The sequence below is a fragment of the Purpureocillium takamizusanense genome, chromosome 6, assembly GCF_022605165.1.
Source record: "Purpureocillium takamizusanense chromosome 6, complete sequence".
NCBI lineage: Eukaryota > Fungi > Ascomycota > Sordariomycetes > Hypocreales > Ophiocordycipitaceae > Purpureocillium > Purpureocillium takamizusanense.
The window spans coordinates 284,056-304,881 of record NC_063073.1 but is presented as its reverse complement, the minus strand read 5'-3'; the positions used below and the strand labels follow the sequence as shown (position 1 = coordinate 304,881).

The 20,826-nt window shown below is 59.8% G+C and overlaps 10 protein-coding genes across 10 annotated transcripts; 4 read left to right on the top strand and 6 right to left on the bottom strand.

Annotated features, from left to right (window-relative positions):
- Positions 1-887: 887 nt before the first annotated feature.
- Positions 888-2,414, bottom strand: JDV02_006565 (uncharacterized protein). The gene is made up of 2 exons (XM_047987974.1): positions 1,428-2,414; positions 888-1,331 (listed from the first exon to the last, which is right to left on the bottom strand). Exons 1-2 carry the CDS (start codon positions 2,192-2,194, stop codon positions 980-982), a joined length of 1,119 nt encoding a protein of 372 aa, XP_047843965.1. The 5' UTR covers positions 2,195-2,414; the 3' UTR covers positions 888-979.
- A 502-nt stretch (positions 2,415-2,916) lies between these two features.
- Positions 2,917-6,167, top strand: JDV02_006564 (uncharacterized protein). Its single transcript, XM_047987973.1, has 2 exons — positions 2,917-3,380; positions 3,446-6,167. The coding sequence occupies exons 1-2, from the start codon at positions 3,243-3,245 to the stop codon at positions 5,888-5,890; spliced, it is 2,583 nt and encodes an 860-aa protein (XP_047843964.1). The 5' UTR covers positions 2,917-3,242; the 3' UTR covers positions 5,891-6,167.
- On the bottom strand, positions 6,147-7,039 carry JDV02_006563 (uncharacterized protein). Its single transcript, XM_047987972.1, has one exon. It carries the CDS (start codon positions 6,715-6,717, stop codon positions 6,232-6,234), a length of 486 nt encoding a protein of 161 aa, XP_047843963.1. The 5' UTR covers positions 6,718-7,039; the 3' UTR covers positions 6,147-6,231.
- A 386-nt stretch (positions 7,040-7,425) lies between these two features.
- Positions 7,426-8,510, bottom strand: JDV02_006562 (uncharacterized protein). The gene has a single exon (XM_047987971.1). The coding sequence runs from the start codon at positions 8,418-8,420 to the stop codon at positions 7,635-7,637; it is 786 nt and encodes a 261-aa protein (XP_047843962.1). The 5' UTR covers positions 8,421-8,510; the 3' UTR covers positions 7,426-7,634.
- Positions 8,511-8,898: 388 nt separating this feature from the next.
- Positions 8,899-10,045, top strand: JDV02_006561 (uncharacterized protein). The gene is made up of 2 exons (XM_047987970.1): positions 8,899-8,954; positions 9,016-10,045. Exon 2 carries the CDS (start codon positions 9,153-9,155, stop codon positions 10,005-10,007), a length of 855 nt encoding a protein of 284 aa, XP_047843961.1. The 5' UTR covers positions 8,899-8,954; positions 9,016-9,152; the 3' UTR covers positions 10,008-10,045.
- On the bottom strand, positions 10,013-11,584 carry JDV02_006560 (uncharacterized protein). Its single transcript, XM_047987969.1, has 3 exons — positions 11,340-11,584; positions 10,882-11,282; positions 10,013-10,762 (listed from the first exon to the last, which is right to left on the bottom strand). The coding sequence occupies exons 2-3, from the start codon at positions 11,107-11,109 to the stop codon at positions 10,049-10,051; spliced, it is 942 nt and encodes a 313-aa protein (XP_047843960.1). The 5' UTR covers positions 11,110-11,282; positions 11,340-11,584; the 3' UTR covers positions 10,013-10,048.
- Positions 11,585-11,749: 165 nt separating this feature from the next.
- Positions 11,750-13,197, top strand: JDV02_006559 (Aminoglycoside N(3)-acetyltransferase). Its single transcript, XM_047987968.1, has one exon. The coding sequence runs from the start codon at positions 11,793-11,795 to the stop codon at positions 12,645-12,647; it is 855 nt and encodes a 284-aa protein (XP_047843959.1). The 5' UTR covers positions 11,750-11,792; the 3' UTR covers positions 12,648-13,197.
- Positions 12,949-15,442, bottom strand: JDV02_006558 (uncharacterized protein). Its single transcript, XM_047987967.1, has 4 exons — positions 14,325-15,442; positions 14,143-14,279; positions 13,167-14,095; positions 12,949-13,114 (listed from the first exon to the last, which is right to left on the bottom strand). The coding sequence occupies exons 1-3, from the start codon at positions 15,207-15,209 to the stop codon at positions 13,177-13,179; spliced, it is 1,941 nt and encodes a 646-aa protein (XP_047843958.1). The 5' UTR covers positions 15,210-15,442; the 3' UTR covers positions 12,949-13,114; positions 13,167-13,176.
- Positions 15,443-17,451: 2,009 nt separating this feature from the next.
- Positions 17,452-19,105, top strand: JDV02_006557 (uncharacterized protein; the record flags this gene model as incomplete). Its single annotated transcript, XM_047987966.1, has 4 exons — positions 17,452-17,773; positions 17,827-17,949; positions 18,003-18,264; positions 18,328-19,105. 4 exons carry the CDS (start codon positions 17,452-17,454, stop codon positions 19,103-19,105), a joined length of 1,485 nt encoding a protein of 494 aa, XP_047843957.1.
- A 1,076-nt stretch (positions 19,106-20,181) lies between these two features.
- JDV02_006556 (uncharacterized protein) lies at positions 20,182-20,641 on the bottom strand (the record flags this gene model as incomplete). The annotated part of the gene is made up of 3 exons (XM_047987965.1): positions 20,182-20,356; positions 20,419-20,494; positions 20,575-20,641. The coding sequence occupies 3 exons, from the start codon at positions 20,639-20,641 to the stop codon at positions 20,182-20,184; spliced, it is 318 nt and encodes a 105-aa protein (XP_047843956.1).
- Positions 20,642-20,826: the final 185 nt, after the last annotated feature.

The following is a 20,826-nucleotide window of genomic DNA, read 5'->3' as shown; positions in this document are numbered from 1 at the left end:
TTTTGTCGAAGAGATCACAACATATCTACATCTGGGTTAATTTGCATGTCGACATCATCGATATCGGGGATGCGTTCCATTACGCTCATTTCAAAGAATGCGGACGTCGCATCCGGCGGCTCAAATTCGAGGCAGAGAATCTCGCGGAATGGTGGTACCATGGCAGTGCCAACAATTTAACGGTGCTTGATGGGGTGATGCAATGCTTTATCCTTGCGGTGGACGGCTGGGAAGCATGGGAAGATGCCTTCAACGAGCATCATTTCGCATGTGCGGCCGAGGACTTGTTCATCATCGACAAGAGTAGAGGCCGGGTGCTAAGCTTCCCCGAGCTGGAAAGGCGGATGGAAGAGGACGGTTGGCCCCTGATCGTTGACAATTTAGGCGTGCCGTACAATGAGACTGCAATCGTACTCGGCACTAACGACATTGGATAGGATAGGGCAGTCAATTCGGGGTGGGCTTGGTGCCTCGTTAAAGGCAAGTCGTATTGATCGCGACATGAGTCCCACCAGCTCGTATCAAAGTGTATGGGAGCCCGTCGCGCTGCCAACAAGACCAACATTGCTTACTCCGAGGCGTAGAACTAACACCCAACGTACCTGCTTGAACATGAACGTTGACTAGATGAACGCTAGCAAATATACATGCACACTTTGTTTTTGCTAAAGTGACGGGGGATTTAAAGGTAAATATCAGTAGGGTCCAGGACCAATTTGCTGCGTGCATAAGAAAGATTCTCTCGGTATAATCGTAAAAGCCGGCGTGGCGTCTAATAAGGTATTTTTCGACGTTGCTAGCTATAAACGGTCGTTTTAAGACAGTGACGGCCGGCTGCGATAGCCTAGCATGCATACATATATAACCTGGTACCTTTATCCTCATCATCATCGTCGTAGTCGTCGTCGTCGTCAACCTTACAACATCTCGCGTTATAGAGTGCATCAACCCCCAAGCCCACCGCTCCGCTCATCGCTCCTCACCACAACAGCACCCGCCACCGCCAGCCGTCGAGCATCCTGACGTCCTTTTCGCCCACGTCCTCGTCCCCCCTCTCGACCCTCTCCATCAGGCGCCTCACGCGCTTCTGCACCGTCCGGGCCACGCGCAGCGACACCTCGTTCTGGAACACGTACAGCACGGCGAAGACGAAAAAGGCCATCTTGGCGAGGGAGCCCGAGCCCAGCACGCCGTCCTTGATGCGCGCCATGAGGCCCCTGGACCGGCGGAAGGCGTACTCGGTGCCGTTGGACGACAGCCGCGAGTCGGCGTCGGCGTCGTCGTGGCCGCCGCGACGAAAGATGCGTCGGACGGCGGGGATGAACGTTGCTCTACGTGAGGGTCAGCGACTCAGCGTCGAGCGACAAGTGAAGACGGGGTTCTGGTAGGCCACTTGTTTGTTGGGAAGACACTAGGGGGAATCGCACATTAATCCGCCAAAGATCCAGCGCCGCCACCGGTGATCCTCGGCAGCCTTGACGAGCCCACGGACCTCATCTTGCAGCGCGCGCAGGTCACCCAGCACGAGGCCGGCCTGGGCTCGGATGCGCGACTCGACGCCCGCCGCGCCGCCCGACTCGCGCCGCAGCCGCTGCATGCCCGAGAGCTCGCGCAGCCCGACCTGGCAGCTCGTCTTGAGGTCGCGCATGTCCAGGTCCTGGCCGGGGCCCGCCGCCGCCGCCGCAGTGACAGCCTGAGGAGGAGGAGCCACGGCGGGAGGAGGCGGATAGTACGCCTGCGGCGGCTGGACCTGGGGCACGCCGACCATGCTGCCCGGGTGGTCGGGGATCTGCGACTCTGGGCCAAGATGTAGGGCGATGCCGGCACCGGGAGGAATAGGGTCGGGGGGCGGCGGGAGATCTACCCGCGTCCCGGGCGCTGGGTCATCTGGGAAGCCGTGGCCGTGGCCCTGTCCGTAGTCCCACGGGATGCCGACGTTGGCGGGCGAGGAGCCGTGGGGGCCGGGGCGCCCAACGCCAGCGAGGGGCGGGCCGGATGAGCTCATGATGATGGATAGTGGGTGGTGCGCGGTTAGATTAGGCGCCTTGGGCCAGGGACAGCAGGGCCGTGAGGTCAGGTAACGTTGTGTGCTTGTATATGTGTTTGATGTGAAGGCCGTTGTTGTCATGGATGATGTCGGGAAGGAGTAATAATATTCGGTGGCTGGTAATAAAGAGCCCATCCATCCCTGCATCGTCCTGTCGATTGCCGCCGGCTGCTACGAACCAGCGGCGGGACATGCACAGGATATGGATTCAGACGGGCGGGACCTTCCCTTGGCCTCGCTGCGGGGATGCCTGACGACGCGCCCGAGTTGAGTTGCAGTTGATGTGGCCAGTCAATGTGGCCAACGTGTTTGACCTGACGACCGCCGACCGCGGGAAAAGAAAAGGCACCCAGAGACAGAAAGACGGACAGAACCTTACAAGGAGAGGCCGAGGCGGCATCGACTTACACTGGCGTCATGGTCGCAGCGGCAGCAGGCCATGATGGCGTCCACAGGCATCAGCCACACCGCTCACGGGGGCCGCCAGGGGGTTCCAGCGGGCTGTGCTGCCTGGCAAACACCCCAGAGCGCCACCACCACAGGTCCAGGGCTCTACCCATCCAGCTGCAGACAACCTTGGAACCTTGGTTAGGTGCCGACTTGCAATCAGCCTGGCCGTCCCCATGAAGACCCGGGGGGCCACGCCACGCCCACACACGACCTGCAGCACGGGCTGAGCCTCGACAGGGCTCTCCAGCCGCCGTCAAACAATGGACCCCCGCGGGCACAGCGCCAAGGATCCACCGACTTACACCAGGGACGATCGCCCTGGCGGCACCTTTAGTTAGAGCTTAGTAACGTTTAGTAGTATTCTCACTTTCAATGTCTCCGCTCCCACTACAGAACTCGACGACAATCTCGCTGCCACCCTCAAAGGACCCCAAAGGACCCAACGGGGCATCACTCTGGGCGAAATCAACGTCACCTCGGTGCTTCGATATCCCACCAGGCACTGCCGCAACAATGAAACCGGACCTTGCGTCGCCGTGGAGTCACACGCCCCCAGGCACCAACAGCCACCACCAGCCAACATCGTGGTGTGCCTGGCGCCAACTGTGTAGAGAGAGGTAGTGTACAGCCTCAAATCCCATGGCGCTTCAGCCGCCCGCCCGCCCGGACAGGGCATATATATAAGGCACTACGTATCGCCCTTGGCAGTCTTTTGTTCTGGCTCAGCATACAGACAAAGAGGAAGATGAATCACCCACACGCATCCAGCATGGACTCGGTCAACAAGCTCGAGTTCCACGTCCGCCAGCTCTCCACGCGCTCCGTCACCCTCTTCCCCACCAGAGCCCAGGTCGCCAGGGAGCTCGCAAACGTCCAGCTCAAGGTGAGTATTCCATTTTTTGTCAAGAAATAATCGTTATTCAAGAAACACACGCTGACCGCCCTCAGCCCGGCACTAATGAAATCACCGTCTTCGGCATCACCCCCACCACCGACCGAGACTCGGTCCGCGTCGAGACGGCCACCACCAGCGGCCTCGCCATCAGCGACGTCCTCGTCGAGTCGCTGCCGAACCGCGACATTTGGGAGGACATTTATCCCAGCGACCCCGACTGCGACTCGGACTCGGACGACGATGACGCCTGGGACAAGTCCTTCCGCTGGGAGAGGGCTCCCGAGCTCCAGGAGGCGTACCGCAAAGAGGATCACCTCTGCGACATGATGGAGGCCGCCTCGGAAAAGATCAAAAACGCTGAGGCCCGTCTCAAGTACCTCGACGCCTACGCCAAGACCTTGGACCGCAAGCGCAACGTGTCCGTCGCCGAAGAGCTCGAAGCGTACAAGCGAGAACGCGCCAAGCTGCATGAGGACATCGTGGACGGCAAGCGCGAGTCGCGCGACGCCGACCGCGCCAGAACCAGGCAAACGAGGAAGATCGAGGACCTCAAGGACGAATACAAAATCGCCCAAGCGAAGGCGAGCAAGGCATGGGACCGCCAACGCAAGCCCAAGACCAAGGCCCGGGAGCAGCGCGCGAGGCAGCGCATGGAGCGGGCCAAGGAGCGGGCGCGCATCTGCCGCGAGCAAGAGGACTTTTGGCCCAAGATGTGCTACGCGGTGCGCATCACCATCGAGGCTGCCTCGGCCCTGACCCCGGGATGCTCGCGCCGTGCGTCCGTGGCCACCACCATCGACGTGGACGTGACCAAGCAAGACGACGGCGACGTCTCCTCCTCGTCGCCCTCGCCCCTCACCTGCGACCTGCTCCTGTCCTACGTGACGTCGTCGGCGCACTGGACACCCTCGTACGACCTCAAGCTGTCGACGACCAACAACACGGCTGCCCTCAGCTTCGAGGCGGAGCTGTACAACGCCACCTCGGAGACGTGGTCCAACTGCCGCGTCTCGCTGTCCACGTCGCAGGCCACCTATTCCGGGCTCGACGACGCGGTGCCGGAGCTCGCGCCGTGGCGTCTGGGCCTCGCCGGGAACGACCGGTATTTCGGCCGCAATGACAACGCTCATCAGCAGATCTTGCGGAGCAACAAGGAGTGCGAGAGCGTCGCCAAGTGGAAGCAGCAGCGGCAGCGACAGGCGGACACGCAGCGACCCAGGGGGGACATGTTTGGCAGGCCGCGCGACCCGCCAGAGGATTCCCTTTTCGGCTGCGACCGGGGAGGCGTGATGCCGGAGGCTTTCCCGACATTCGGGGGGGAAGCGGAGGACATCTACAAGAAGAATCTCTTCGGGACACCGCCGATGCGTGCACTGGCCCCGCAACCGGCAGGGGCGATCCCTGCCGCAAAGTCGATGGCAGCGCCCGGCGCGAGCCTGGACATGATGGCAACGCGGTCGGATGTGTTGCAGCGGAACATCAACCAGGTTCTGGAGCGCGGTGAGCAGATGGGCGGCAGCCTCGGCAACGGCATGGACATCAGCAGAGCGGGCAATGGCATGGACGTCAGCAGAGCGGGCAACGGCATGGACAGCAGCAGAGCGGGCGGCCTCTTCGGAACCGCTGGCGCCGGCGGCGAGTCGTCCGACGAAGACGACGACGACGACGGGTCCAACAGCCGCACGGGCAGCGTCGTCGAGGAGACGGGCATGACGACGACGTTTGATCTCCCCGGGCTCAAGACGCTCGCGCCCAAGCACTCGTCGACCAAGTCACACGTGGCGCGCACCACCTTCACGGGCGTCGCCTACAGCCACACCGTGGTGGCCAAGTACAAGCCCGTCGCGTTCTTGCAGGCGCGGCTGCGCAACACGTCGCGCATGACGCTCTTCCGCGGGCGCGCCGGGCTGACGCTCGACGGCAGCTTCCTCGGCAAGGCGACGCTGTCGCGCTGCAGCCCCGGGGCCGACATGACGCTGAGCCTGGGCATCGACCCGGCCGTCAAGGTCGCGTACCCGAAGCCGGCGGTGTGCCGCGGCACGGGGGGTCTCTTTAGCAAGGAGAATACGTGGGTGTACACGCGCAGTGTCCTGCTGCACAACACGCGCGGTGCTGGTGCCGGAGCTGCGTCCAGGGGTGGCCCCTCGCACTCGGCGGCGTCGGCAGTGTCCATCACGGTGCGCGACCAGGTGCCCGTGTCGGAGGACGACAAGCTGCGCGTCGAGGTGCTCGCGCCGCAGGGCCTGACGCCGGGCGGCGGGGTCGTGGCGGCGGGGTCGGCGGGGCCCGAGACCCGGGACGGCTCCGGCTCCGGCTCCGGCTCCGGTGTCAGCGGGAGCGGCCGGGACTGGGGCCGGGCGGCGGCGAGCCTCAAACGCGACGGCGAGGTCAAGTGGGAGGTGAGCCTCAAGGCCGGGCGGGCGGTGCGGCTCGCCCTCGAGTTTGGCGTGGCGTTCCCGACGGGTACGTGGCCGTACAACGACGACCGCGAGCAGTGAGGTGATAAGTGAGGTGTGTTGACGAGGTGGGGAGGAGGGGGGGGAACTAGGAGTATGTCACTGCGCGTCCTGCAACGGCACTTGGCGCCGTGCTCGGTCAATGAGGGGATCAACTAGATGACAACACCAATGTGCGAGGGTACTTTGATGGAGGAGGATCCACGTCGATTGCCATAGTTTGTAGCGCCGTATTCGTAGGTAGCCACGTTCAATCCATGACAGATTGCAACACACCCTCGTGAGTCGTGATTTCTAAACCATCCATCATCATCATCATCACCACCACCACCACCACCACCGTAAGCAAACGGAAACAAGAACACGCCTTAGTTATTGAGTTATCAGAGACTCCTCCTCCATCGCCAGGCCGCCCACCCCAGGAACCCCAGCCCCGGCAGCCAGTGACCCCACGCCTTGCCGCGCAGCGCCTCCCCGCCGTGCGCCCAGATGACGCACCCGTCGCCGAGGGCCGCGAACGCGAGCACGCCCACGAGCGTCGTCACGGCGGGCTCGTTGCCCTGCCACTGCAGCGCCAGCAGGGCGGCGCCGTACGTGAGCTCGCGGATGCCCTTGAGGTACATGAGCGGCGAGGCGAAGCCGTCGCTGCCGTCGCTGCCGTCGCTGCCGCTGCCGCTGTTGTTGTTGTTGTTGTTGTTATGGTTGATGATGACACGCGCGGGTGTGGAGGAGGACGTCGTCGTCGTCGTCTCGAGAGGCAGGCCGAAGCGCGCGTATTCGCGGCGCGGGGCGAGGATGGCGCTGAGGCTGAGGCCGAGAAAGGCGGTGCCGAAGAGGTAGGACGGGAGGGGGGAGAAGGAGGTTGCCATGGTGGCGGCGGTGGTGCTACTGCCGTTGCAGCTGCTGCTACTACTATTACTGCTCCTACTACTGTGGTGGTTGTTGTTGTGTAACGCCTTTGTGGTTCACTCGTGCTCCGGTGTAATGTCCTGTGAGTGAGGCGCGACGTTTTTGCTCGGGAGTTGGAGGGGGAGGAGGAGGGGACTTGATGAGGGGGACGACGACGACGGGATGCGCATTGTCCTATGTATGCATATACGGCGTGCGGATGAGTGCTTTATATGGCCCCTACGGCCTAACAGAAATATAGGTTAGACGGCGAAATGCCCAAAGAAGCTGGACCATACCCGCGCATAAACGCACGCACGCATGCAGCGCCGAACTGAAGCGAACGCCGGCCCCCGCCCGCCCGACGTTGAGCATCGTGTTGTTGGCTGGCACGGCCCGGCCGCCCAGGGGTGAGTGGATGGCCGAGGGCGCAGCAGCCTGGAGGTGCCCTGTGAGGTGGGTTGGTGGGCTCGGCAGTTGCTTGACGGGGGACAGCGTCGGCGACACATGGCTTCTTTTGGCAGCTAACAATAAGGTACGTAGCGTAATCCCGCGGATCGTCCCGTTGTACGTATACCACAGCAGAATACAGGATGTCGAGTCTGGGCTTTTGTTGGTGTTTTCATGTCAGCTCCTGTCCTCCTTCTCCTCCTCCTCCTCCTCCTCCTCATGAGATAGCCAGATAAAGACGCTGCTAATAATGAGTATTCAATTCCGACTCCTCTACGGAGCTCATTCTGCGAGTCCCGTCCCATTCGGTCTACCCCTCATCTTAATGTATAATGACAGGGTGGATCGCAGTCAGGCGCACATCCCCAGGCCTTATTAGTCGTGGTGCCAACTGGCCATGGAACCAACAACACCACGACCACCTCTCCCATCATCATCATCATCCGCCTCATCCCCCACCGCCACCACCACCTCCGCCGCCCCCAGCTGCCGCGCGATGCCTCCGCCGCCTCGCCTTTTCATACAGCGCCACGCAGGTCGTCACCACCATGACCTCAAAGTCACGGCCCTCGTTGTTGTCGCTGTTAATCTGCAGCACGCCGCACGATGAGAACCCCCGGTCGCTCGTAAACACGGCGAGCACCTCTTCTCGCTCACCTTCCTCCTCTCCGTTACTGCCGCCACCTCCACCGCCGCCGCTGCCATGCACCTCCACCAGCTTCAGGTTCCGGCCGCTCAGCGACGACACGCTCGTCCCCTCGGCGGCCACCCGCCGCGTGCGCTTCCACATAAACTCCCGTCGCTCCCTTCGCCGCCTCTGCCCGCCGCCGCCACTTTCATCTCCTCCGTCTCCCCCTAGTGTCATCGCCCACCGGTGCCGCGAGTGCCGCACGTCCTCCTTGGTCATGTCCTCCCAGCGCGTCGTCGCCCCCGCCGCCCCCGCCAGCCCGCCCCCGCCGCCGAGCCCAATCTTGAAGTCGCCCGAGAGCTTGGGCATGTGCACGACGGCCACGACGCTGCCGCCGCCGGTTCCTTTCGGGCCCCCCTTTCCCTCGTAGACCGTCAGGTCGGGCTTTCCCGGCGTAAAGGACGAAATGTCGATGTAGTAGGCCTGCTGCTGCTGCTGCTGTCCGTCGGTGGTTGAGTAGATGTCGTAGTGGCGCGTGAAGGAGGTGCGGTTGATTTGGAACTGCCGCGGGCGGGCAGCCGCGGCGGCCTGTCGTTTTTGGTCCATGGCTGGCTGTGCCGTGTCCTATGGCGCAACGAATTTCACGTCTTTGAAGATGGCAGTAGGGGTATCTTTGATGAGAGTGAGATGGTGGTGGCGCAACTAGGTTGCAAGCCGTCCATGAACTGGCGTTGGATTGCTTGCCTCTTTATATTGTGCCAGATTATGGCAAGCTAGGCTGCCCTCCCGTCTACACTTTTCTCGACAGCGAGATCGCCGTGGCTTGGGCTAGCGATTAGCCCTTTGATCTGCGCGAGATGCCATCTCTACGTACGCACCAGTGGCATGTCTACCAGGCTAGATACTTGTTGCATGTCAAGATACGAATCACGACGTGACGTCAGGGGTAGGCCGAATCGGGGTTTTGGGATGCGCGGCTGCCGGTCCGTGGCTGACGGGGGCGGGGCGGGGCAGTCTAGGCTCATCAGTGGGTGTACTCCAGGGGATCGACTGCCGCGTTCCGGCTCTCATGCCCCCGAGCCGTCAGCGCTTGACGCCCGCCCGTTGTGGAAGACAAGACAACGGGCACTACCACCTTCAGTACGTCCTTCGATCGTATCGGATGTTGATACGCTGCAGGGCTGACGGGCGTCACCGCCAGCTCCCACTCATGCCATTGTCGACCGCCCCTCCTCACGCGTCAGCCGTCACGCACCCACGGAGCAGCCATCTCAAACTCCGCGCTCCACTCCCTCACTTATTATCACGTAGTCTTATACACCGCGCAACAACATCGCCATGGCCCGCTTCCGCCTCACCGAGGCCCTCATCGCCTCCGACCCGGACGGCTTCCGGCGCGCCACCCAGTCCCCCTTCCTGCGCAACGCCGCCCGCGGCGCCGTGCCCAAGGACGTCCTCGGCCGCTGGCTCGCCAACGACCGCCTCTACATCCACGGCTACATCCGGGGCATCGGCCGCCTGCTGAGCTTCCTCGCCCTGCCCGAGACGGTGCCGGAGCGGCGGCGGGGGGGGCCACACGCCGCTACAGGCAAGGACGCCAAGGCAGAGGCGGACGGCGAGGACGACGACGACGGCGAGGACACGCCGCCCACGCGGCTGCTGGCCTGGATGATCGACGCCCTCGTCAACATCCGCCGCGAGGAGCGCTTCTTTGTCGACACGGCGCACGAATTCGGCATCGCCGTCAACCTCCCCACCTCGGCGGACGGACGCGTCCCCGACGAGGCCAAAATCGAGGGCCTGCGCCGCTTCGAGGCCCTCTTTGCCGGCCTGGCGCCCGGGCAGGGCGACGTCCTGCCGTGGCTCGAGTGCGCCGTCGTCTTCTACGGCACGGAAAAGTGCTACCTCGATGCGTGGGCCTACGCCAAGGGTCTGCTCCGGGATGACAGCGGCGCTGACCCGGCCGCGGACGCCGACGGGGGCGCCCTGAGAAAAGAGTTCATCCCCAACTGGACGTCCGAGGAGTTTGTCGAGTTTGTGGACGAGCTCGGGGACCTCATCGACGCGGCTGTGGACGATGAGATACGCCGGGGCGGCGAGGGGGTCAAGCAGGAGCTGCTCCAACGGTCATTGATCAAGTGGCGGGAAATACTGGCTGCGGAACAGCCGTTTTGGCCCGCCATGGAGGGATAGTTGTCATAGGGGCTCATTTAATTCGTGTTATCATGCAGCAGCTATCTCTCGCCACGACCGCCCCAATCGCCACCATTGGACAGCCAGGTGGTCAGGTTTCGTATCGACTTGACTCGTAGAGCGCCATGTTCCTTGAAAAGCTCATCCAGCGTTTGCCCGCCATGGTCCTCCACGCTGGCGGTCCCGACAGAGTGGGCCTCAGGGTCGAGAAGCACGGGGCTCCAGCCCGCGTTCCTGGCGCCGACAACATCCTTGGCGTGCTCGTCGCCGACGTACACTCTACGCCACGTCCTGCCAATCTCCGCCTCGGCCTCGGCTTCGGACATGCCCTCCCGTGCAGCGAGGATCCGGACGAGCAGGCCGCTCGCCGCGTCAAAGATGCGCCTGTCGGGCTTCTCGACGCCTACATCGTAGGACATGCAGTGGAAGTCGACGTCGTAGTCGCGACGCGCGAGAACGCTAGTGTCCACGTCTGTGCCGTACCGCAAAGGGCTGACGTTGAGGTCAAACGAGGATAGGATGTCCGGGACGCGGTCGTCCGAGTTGGTGATGACGCCAATGACGATGCTGTCAAAATGCTTCGTGTGGTCCGGGCGCTTGAGAGCCCGAAGAGTAGACACTAGGTTCGGCTCGGCGTCGTACCCCTCCTTGGACGCGAAGCGATGCAGCAGCCGGGGAGCCAGTTCCGTTGGCAGCGAGCAGTGGTTATTGTTGTTCTTGCTGCTGATCAGCGGCGTAAAGGTCTTTTGGATAATCTACGCGTGCGTGCGGCGGCGGCGGCGTCGACACGCGCGGGTCCAGTCAGCTCCAAAGTCCATCCTGCACGCGATGGGATGGGACAAAGGGGCAGGCAGGCAGGCTGGTTGAAGCTGACATTCGTCCACCACTTGGTCGCGCCCAGGCCCGTCGCCCGGCCATAGTTGGGGTTCCGCGTGGCCTCGTCCTTGAACGCCGCCTTGAGAGACGCCTCGAGCTCGCCGTCGGTGAAGCCCGTGAGGCCGCATTGGCGCGCGACCTCGGCGTACTGCTGCGCGACGGAGCGCTTGGGACGGAAGAGGGTGCCGAATGCATCGAAGCAGAGCAGGAGATGTGGCCTCGCCATGGCGATGGCGGTGTCGGGCTTGGCTTCCCCTAGCGGTCCTTGGTGGAACTGGAAGAAGGTCACGACATGCAAAGTCACCGCCGACTCTATAGAAGTTGCGGATTTATTAGCTCCGGTAGGGTCGCGCGAGCTAATTAAGTAATAACGTACATAAATACCTAAGGCAAACCGCCCTAAAAGGTTACGCAATTAGTTATCGCGCGACCTAAACGATATATCTAATAATTTACCTATATATAAAAGAATCTATATAGTACGTAGTTAGCTCGCGCGACTCTATTAGAGCTAAATCTATAACTTTTATAGAGTCAAGCGGGACGTACACGGACTGTAGACGCGAGGGCGTTCGCCCGGACTGGCTGGGGGGCGTCGTTGCTCGGAACCGCCCCGCCTTATACGAGGGCAGCAGCACGGCAGAGAAGCAAGCGCGCTTTGCGGCATAGAAATGCGCAAACTCGGTCGGTTCGCTGCTCGGTGTGACGATGATGATAAGTCGATTATGAGTCAGCCGGGGAAGTCTGCTTGCCGGCGGCATCGACTGCATTGCGCGAGGGCGGGCTCGCGATAACGAAGGGGCGAAGAATAAATACACAGACCGTCATCCACGCAAGTCGGCCACTTATTAGACGCACTCGCTGCAATGAAACCCACCCCCCGTCACGTCGGCAACGCATCCTCCAGCCATGAAGAACTTGGAGCCCCGGTGCAAGACGCCCAAGGGCCCGCTCTGCACGCAGGCCTCGCTCGTCGAGGACCTCGGGCGGCTCGGCCTCCAAGCCGGCGACACGGTGCTGCTCCACTCGTCGCTCAGCGCCATGGGCTTCGTCGTCGGCGGCGCGCCGGCCGTCGTCCGGGCGCTGCTCGAGGTGCTCGGCCCGGGCGGGACGCTCGCCGCGCCGACGCATACGGGCGACAACTCGGACCCGGCCGAGTGGTGCGACCCCCCCGTCCCGCGCGACTGGTGGCAGCCCATCCGCGACGCGACGCCCGCCTTCGACCCGCGCACCGCGCCGTCGCGCATGATGGGCGTCGTCGCCGAGACGCTGCGCAACTGGCCCGGCGCCCGCCGCAGCGCCCACCCGCAGACGAGCTTCGCCGCCGTGGGCGCCCGCGCCGACGACATCGTCACCGAGGGGCCCGCCGCGCTGGAGTGCCGCCTCGGCCAGGAGAGCCCCCTGGCGGCGCTGGAGCGGCTCGGCGCGCGCGTCCTGCTGCTCGGGTGCGGCTTCGACCGCTGCACGTCGTTTCACCTCGCCGAGTACCGCAACCCATACACGCCCGTCGAGAATTCGTTTGCCGCGCTGGTCGAGGACGGCCCGGGCGGGCAGACGCGGCGCGAGTGGGTGACGGTGCACGACGTGCCCATCGACAGCGACGACTTTGCCGAGCTGGGGCAGCACTTTGAGGAGAGCGGCGGCGGCGGCGGCGGCGGCGTGGCGAGCGGCATGGTGGGCGCGGCCGAGTGCAAGCTGTTTTCCATGCCCGAGGCGGTCGCCTTTGCCGTGGAGTGGCTGAGCACGCATCGCAACAGGGGGTAGGAGGTTAGGTTCGTTTGCCATTTGATGCTGGACGCCAGGCGACGAGAGCCAGCCGCGGTATCTAACGGGGCGCCGGAAGGCAGTCTCCTGTATTGTTTGTACGTGGGCGAGCAGCTGTACCAGTTGCAATTGGCTCTATAAAAAGCGGCGGTGATGATGGCGCTGGCCCAGCTACGGCAGCCAAGGACGGAGAGGAGGAAGCTGGTGTTGTTGCGGGCACGGCTGGCCAGATTCATCTCACCACCAAGCTGCATTTACACGTCCGAGACAGCCAATGGACCAGGTATAGATATTTCATCAAGCATGTTCCTTTTCTCCGCTGGCAATCTATGGTTCTGCAGGTATCCCGAAGCTGCCGCAGCGCCGCTCAGTGAGTCTGCCTGTCTAAACGCATTGAGGACTGGAGAAACGACATGCGTAAGCATTTCGAGGTGATGGATTCTACGTAGTGTGTCATCGTGTCGCGCCTGGTGATGTGCGTTCAGCTTTGAGTACAATCGTACCAGTTGGGCAACGTACCAACGGGAGATCAGAAGAAATAGAGCCCGCCAAGTCCGGGCATGAGCAACCTTTGGTCCCAAGAATACTGCTGAACCGAGTGGCCGTCCAACGTTGTCTTGCGCCAGATGAGCTGCAGCACTGAGACCGCATCCAAAGGGCCCAAGACTCCCAAGTAATAGACAAGCTTCCTCAGCGAGTCGCAGATAAAGTCCCTGTCTGCCTTGGTGTGCGGTCCGGGATCCATCTCCATGCCGGCAATAAAGAGTGGCCAAAATGACAGCTTCCCACACCAGTGCTTGACCTTTGTCTCGTCGAGATCCCACAGCCTGTGCAGCGCAGCGAGTAGCATGTCGAGCGCAGACTTGTGCGCAAACTGAACATCAGTTGTCATGTCGTCAGAGACAGAAACGGAAGCTGGGTGTGCGACGATGCCGCTTGAGCTAGCTCGGTCTATGTGCAATGTGCGGATGCAATAGAGCAATACAGAGTACTGAATCGCCTTTATAAGATCTATGCACATATCCTGGACAGATTCGACGGCAGCATCGAGCAGTCGGTCAGCTGCATCACGCTCCTCGACCTGAAGTTGCTCGTCAGAACTTTCCCGGGCGGTGCCGTCCGAGGACGGGGACGAGGCCACGGATATGTTCGGAGACAGCAACTCTCGAACGTGCTGCTTCGTCCAGTCAGTGGCGTCGAAAGACAAGACGTTGGCGACGATCTGTCCGGAAAGGTCGTCAAGCGCAGTGTCGTGGCCACCCTCACGACTCAGTGCTCGGGCATTGTTTATATGAATGATGGCCTCCAGCAGCCTGGCCGGGCAGGGAAAGTCACAGTCCTTGCCGTTCCTGTAGACGGTGAAGAGATGAGATATATATTCGGTTTGGTCTGCTGTCCGGTCGTCCATCTGGGGCGAGGGCGTCATGACAGAGTTCATGATGTCAACCCTACAAGGTCAGTGATTGGGGCGTGTCTGGGGAAGGGCTCAACAGACAGCATGAAATTGACCAAGTCGATGCGACTATACATGTCGCAATTTGTTGCCAGCTGGCTGAAACCTCCCCGATGGGCAATGATTGCTCGGGCGGCTTCCAAGTGGGTAGGCCAAGCGCCGAACGCGGATTGCTGGATCTAGCTGGGGTCAACACATGTCGACAGATGGGGTGAGCTGCCTACCTCTACACGCATGAGTGTGATGACAACGGTAAGCGCCAAGTCCCCGTAGCGTGACTCCGGCTCGCTGAGCTCCTGATTAAGGGCTTTCAGGATACGTTGGAAATGTTTGTATATGAGAGGCAGAGAAGGGCCGTTGAACGAGCCCATTCGGTGCCTCTTGATAGGCACAAGACCGATCCTGTCCGTCTCAAGAGAGAGCTCATGGACCTGAGATCTAATAGCCTGGTGGGTGAGTGATGCGGCTATGATTATGTCCAAACTCATATCCGGGATGTATCGCCAGTACTGGAGTGGTAACCGGTGCGGATTTGCCGCTGTGTCGAGCAGCACCATGTCGGGGCAGATAAAGTTGTTGAAGTAGTCGAGGCAATCGAGCATGAGCCTGTGGTTCTCGTAGTCGAGCGGATCGAGTCCGACACGGGGTTTAGGAAAGCCTGCTCGGTCTGCCCCGGGTCGTTGCCCCCCGTTCGGGCCCCGCGCAATAACCCACTGCGATGGCTGCTGGGATGGCCGAGGTGGCAAGGATAGACGATCATCATTGCGCTCCTCGGGGTTAGACATCAACACCAGTCTCGGCCGACCTTGTTTCCTGGGTTGTTCGACTGTCCGTCCGCCAATTGTACCTTGATTCCCCAGGTCGACTCGCTCTGGTGCGTCCAACGATTTGGGCTGGACCCAGAGAAATGGCTGGGCGCCGTACCCCAGACATTTCACGCCTCTTGCGACGCACTTGTTGCAGCCAGGCTTTGCTCCATCACACCGTAGCCTTTGGCGACGACAAGTATGGCATGGGGGCGCCTTTGGGGGAATGGTTGTTCTCTTGTTAGGTTTCCTCGCAAAACTGGACGGCTCAGCAGCTGAGAATTGTTGCGTTTTAGGCGGCATAGTTTCCGAGTTTGTTGACCAGTCTCCTGTGGTGGGTGTGAGAGTAATAAGAGATATTCCGCGACTGATGGCGGTTGTGAATCAGGCGATGCTCCCCGCTCATAGGCCAAAGTTAAAACCGAACAACCTCAAGCGGACTCACAAGCAGTTGTGGACAGCAGCAGCAAGTTCAAGAGTTTCATCTCTATTGACCGGCGGAGAAAGACAAGCCCTCACCGTTTGGCCGGGACGCCGTTAGAGCGTTGAGGATTGCGGTGCCCACCCGGAGGTAGGGTCATACGTAATCATGACAATCAGCAACGGCTCGGTTCCGGCGTATTTGTACCCGACCTTAAGCCCTATGGGGCTGGCATGAGGCCGCCAGATCCGCGCATGGTGGCGCAGATGCCGGCACAACGGTACTGCAGGTACGGAGTAACTAGTAGTGCTGGGCAGTTGACTGGCCGCCGGCTCAGTCACTGCCGGACGGGCGCGGCAATGCTGGATTGATGCCACAAAAGTGGCGGGATATAGCGTTCCATGTCAAGGATGCGTCACAACCGCGAGGTTGCACCGAATGGACGAGGACGAAGGCTCCCCATAAAGGAAGGTCCCTCCGGGATTTAATAGCTGTTACGGAGGATAAAGAGGTCGCTCCATAACTCGATACGCGCCGTCCTGCGAGTCTAGAGCACGACGCCTATCGCCGCCCTATATCGAGAGAGTAGAATCCCACCAGTCGTATAACTTAGTTTCTCGAAGCACGTCGACTGCGCTTCGCAGCCTGCCTTGAGTGTCTCGATGCACCCACTAGCCCAGCAAGTCCTGCGCCCTATGTAAAGGGACCTGGGCCGCTGAACGGAAAATACAATAACAATAATAACCCACTACTCAAGTCCCCCAAAGCCTTCTGAGCAGCCCATTCCCAGTGCTCCAACCAACGCACACGAGTGACTACCATCATATAAAAGCAGAGGGCCAGGAAGGGCCAGACAAGTACATAGACACAGAACAGCGGCGCCATCAGCTCCAAATGCAAGATTTCTTGCTCTCGGCTGTCGTCACAATAATGTGTGACGGCGGTAACTTGACGCTACGGCAGAAAATGGGGACTTGCGTATGGTACCCCGTGGGCTTCATCGCTTGGTCCATTCGGCGGCTTCACGCCAACATACCGTATAAACTCATGAAATTCGGCACTACCCCACTACGGGAGGTCAGGGTTCATAGCAGGCACTTAGTTACCTCAAAGAAGGCATAGGACAGTTGAGCCAATGAATCCCTTAGGGCTTGACTTGAAAAGCGGGGCAGTGCCGAATCTCATGTGGTTATAACTACGGTAACTAGTCAGGCGTCGATCACCCTTTGGTTCCACAGCCCACAGCCTTGTGGGCAGTGGCTCTTGTGATGCCTCGGGATCCCCACTCCAAAGAACCCAAGGGCCAGACGATATCGGCCCATTCCGGGCTTCCATTGTCACGGAGCAACTCCATCTCACATGGCTTGTCTTCAGAAGGCGCCAAGGTATTCCTCACATTGCGCACGCACATCCGTAAGGGTGGTGGCTCAGCTACGACAAACCGAGCCTCCAGGTGAACGGCCCCGGTGAACTTGACCCGTCTTACGCGTCCAACGAAGTCTGCCATCGACTGTCACCCCGTTCGGGCAGTCGCGCAGTATTTGAACGGCGGGACAATACGAAGTAGAGTACGGTTCATGCCCATATACCCTTGAGTTCGCGCGGCTGGCGCCACTATCATGCTGCGCACTCGGTGGGCAGCAGCTTCAGCTCAACTGGGAGTATAACGCGGCCATGTCACTCCCAGCCCCGGAACTAACTTAGTGGCCCCGGCTGTCGGTAGTAAACATCGAGAAGAACGCAGCCAGGCGGCCTTCGCCCGTGACGTTGCTAATCATCTTGTTCCGTTTGAATGTCGTACACGTCAAGCTTGAATTTGACGACACGCGTTCGCATTGTCATTCCTAACAGCACTGCCCCGTTAGCAACACTACTTAAGCCAGCGCGAGAGACGTACAGCCATCGTAGAAAAGGGAAAGAGCACTAAGACCGTCAAATAAGTTATTGAACAACAGCTTTCATACTGTAAGGATGGTCATCAACGCTCTTCTCGCGCTCGTAGGAGCTTCTTGTGTTGCTGCGACAGCCATCGGAGGACACTGTCCTCCCGCAGGCCCAGTTCTTCCTCCACCCAAGTATCCGGCCAGGTTCGACCCGTCCGGGCTCTTCTCCAAAATCGAGGCCATGCTCAAGGCCCCGGCAACCAAGTGGAACGTCTCGACATCTTTTTCCGTGCAGCTGACATCAGTGGACGCAACATTGTTCGAGTACCACCACACTGCGTCTGTGAGGAATGCGACGGGCGTTACAAAGGTCGACTCGGATACGGTGTACCGCGTCATGAGCGTAACGAAAACGTTCAACGTGTTGGCGCTACTGCTGAATGCGCCGCACAAGCTAGACACGCTGATTGGGGAGTACGTGCCGGAGCTCAAGGGGTATGAGCCATACAAAGAGGTGACTCTGCGGATGTTGGCGAGCCAGATGGCAGGCGTGCCAAAAAACGGTATTGAGTCCATGGATGGGATAGTGGTGAGGCTCTGTGTCTGACAGCTTTAGGATTCGCCTTCGACGAGTTCATCAACCGCGGGAACGAGCTAGAGAAGGTCGGCTTCCCAAAGCCTGACCCTAAGGATGTGCCGACTTGTGACAACCTCTTTATGCCTATGTGCTCCCGCTCAAGTAAGCCCCGTATGTGTCACGATACGCGGCTTTGCCGTTCTGACTTCTACAAGAAATGCTTGAGGTCCTCAAAAGGGATCAGTTCACTGTCCTGCCCGGCGACAAGGCCGCCTACTCGAACCAAGCCTACATGCTTCTCGGTTGGGCTATGGAGAACATAACAGGCAAACCTTTTGACAGGATCCTGCACGATAGTATCATTGGTCCGCTGGGCCTCTCGGCTACGGGGTTCCAGGTGCCGGACCTGTCGCGGGGCATCATCCCGGCGGGAGTCGGGGCCAATTTTTTTGCCCTCGACATCGGCAACTTCAACTAGTGCGTCTTGAGGATCCCGTCTTGCTCACCCATTATTGCGTTGTAGATTCTGACGACATATAGCACCGCCGGCCTCTTCTCCACACCTCGGAACCTCACATCCTACACTCGTGCCATCCTCAACAGCACGCTCCTCTCTCCCGCGCGCACCCGGATGTGGCTCAAACCGGCGGCCTTCGCCGGCTCATACGCCATGCACGTCGGCGCTCCCTGGGAGATCTTCCGACTCGCACACCTCACACCGGATAACCGGCCCATCGACGTATACACAAAGTCCGGATCTATGCCCGGATGGACGTCGTACATCTTCCTCATCCCTGACTACGAAATCGGCGGAACCATCATGGTGGCGGCGGAAGAGGCGAGCAACCCGAGTATGAACTTGCTGGATGTCGTGACTGAAGCGGTGGTGCATGCCGCGGATGCGCTGGCGAGGGGACAGGCTGAGAAGGCCTACGCTGGGCGGTACGTCGGGAACGGAAACTCGTCAAGCCTAGAACTCGTCGTGGATAGTGGGCCCGGCCTGAGGATCAAGTCATGGACACTGGCAGGTAAGTCCATTCTCGCGGCGTTGGCAGACCAGAAGGGGATCGAGCCTTGCGAACTGGACGCGCGCATCTATCCCATCGAACATGGACGATGGCGGGTTGCACAGGAAACGGTCGGAGCCAGTAGCCCGACGCCGTCGAAGCCCAGTGAGGCGTGCAGCAACTGGCTCGCGGTGGACAGTTCACGCTACGGAAGCTTCCCGGTGGATGAATTCGACTTTGAGGTATCGCAGGATGGGGTCGTCAAGAGCGTGTCGAACACGGGCCTGCGTTCGACACTGGTTAAGGCATAGGTAGCCTCGCGTGCAATGTACCTCCCTCGGTACCTATAACCTATAACCTATAATTATTGGACGTCCGGGAGCCTAAAGCTCATGTCGCTTTTGGTCACTGGGAATTGTGTAGATTTTGGTGTGTGTCTGTATTGTGAGCCATACTGCCTGTCCATATACTAGTATATCGTCTTGAACAGTCGCGCGGAGAGGAAAGGAGGAGGCATGTAAAGACGAGGCGCCTCCCCCTTATACCCGGCTATATATTCTAGTCCTACCGCTCTCTATACCTATCTATATAGCTTAAGTCATATCGATGATATCTATTAAACGCTAATTATCCAAGGAGCGAGATCGGGGAGGAGACTATTATAGAGATCAATTATATTCGTGTAGTGCCGCTAAAAACGGTACCCAACACTTCCATTAACCTCGCATATGGCACCGCCGAGCCCGCAAGGATATCCCGCGGGCCGGCTCGAGTGTCCCAGCCGGAAGGACTCCAGCTGTAAGGGAGGTAGAATGAAGGTACCTTGGTGAAGTTGTAACCCGGAACACCGGCCAAGGTATTTTGACAATGCCCCACAGCCGTGCTGGAGATGCGCCCTCACTTCCCAGATGTGTCTCGTCCTCCACGGCCCAAAGCGGATATGTCTCGGCGCTTTTGTATTGCTTCTCTTTGATGTCTCTTGCGAACAGAGAATCCAACGAAGGGGTTGACCCGTTCATGAAGAAAGAGACGATCTTAACCGACGCCTTGACAGCTCCAGCACATATGTGAAGAGGAACGCTCTACTTTGAACCTGGATCCTGAAGCAGGGGAGGCCCTCCGTCGATTCTCCTAGGAGTTCCGAATAATTACGCACATTAGACGTTAGTACCGTTATGGCTTCCGGTGCATCGATATATCAGTTCTCCGAACAGACCCGCGCCGTACAAATACGGGAAGTCTTCCCGGGGTTTGTCTTAAAAGGTACCGTTGAAAAACAAGCTCCCGTTATTATTGAGAATGATGTCTGGGATATTGAGCCATTTGCCCTGCAGGCGGTCGCTATGCACCACCATACTATTACTCTAGGAGTCGTACGGATTGGGTTTCAGCCGTAGTGACCACCAACGGAGACAACGCCGGAGATGATGCCGAAAATGGTCATGGCCAAGTTGAGATAGGCCACGACAGACACTCTCCGATCAACTTTCTTGCTTGCAACGGATTTCGATCGGAGCAGCGATGGCCAGTCACTGGAATGCAGCTGCCGTGCTAGCACAGACCTGAACGGAGATCAACACTATACACCGTCCGGATGTGCGCCTATGCCCTTTCAGGATCTTACCAGCTTGCAGCAGATAATGTTCCATCTAGATGGTTCACCAAAAGAATGCCCAAGAGAAATGGTGCAGTAAACGTAACTTGAAGCACGTTGGTTGTGGTGCATATTGATTAGCCTCATGTTCTGGTTTAGCGACAAGTTGTCTTTGTAGATACGTACCAATCCAATTGCCTAATGCGATGAGGCCCGAAACCCGGTCCACCGTCAGTGACACGACGGTGCCCATGCTTGATGAGCCTCCTGGTCCTTTAGCCGGTATGTAAACCCAAGAAAGAAAATAATACTAGCATGGTTGCTGCTGTTCAGATGAGGGGACCTTCCGTGGGCGGACCCCTATATTACACCAATATCGACTGACAGCCGCGTGACAGCCTGACAGCCTGGCTACCGTTAACTGGAAAATGGAGCGTT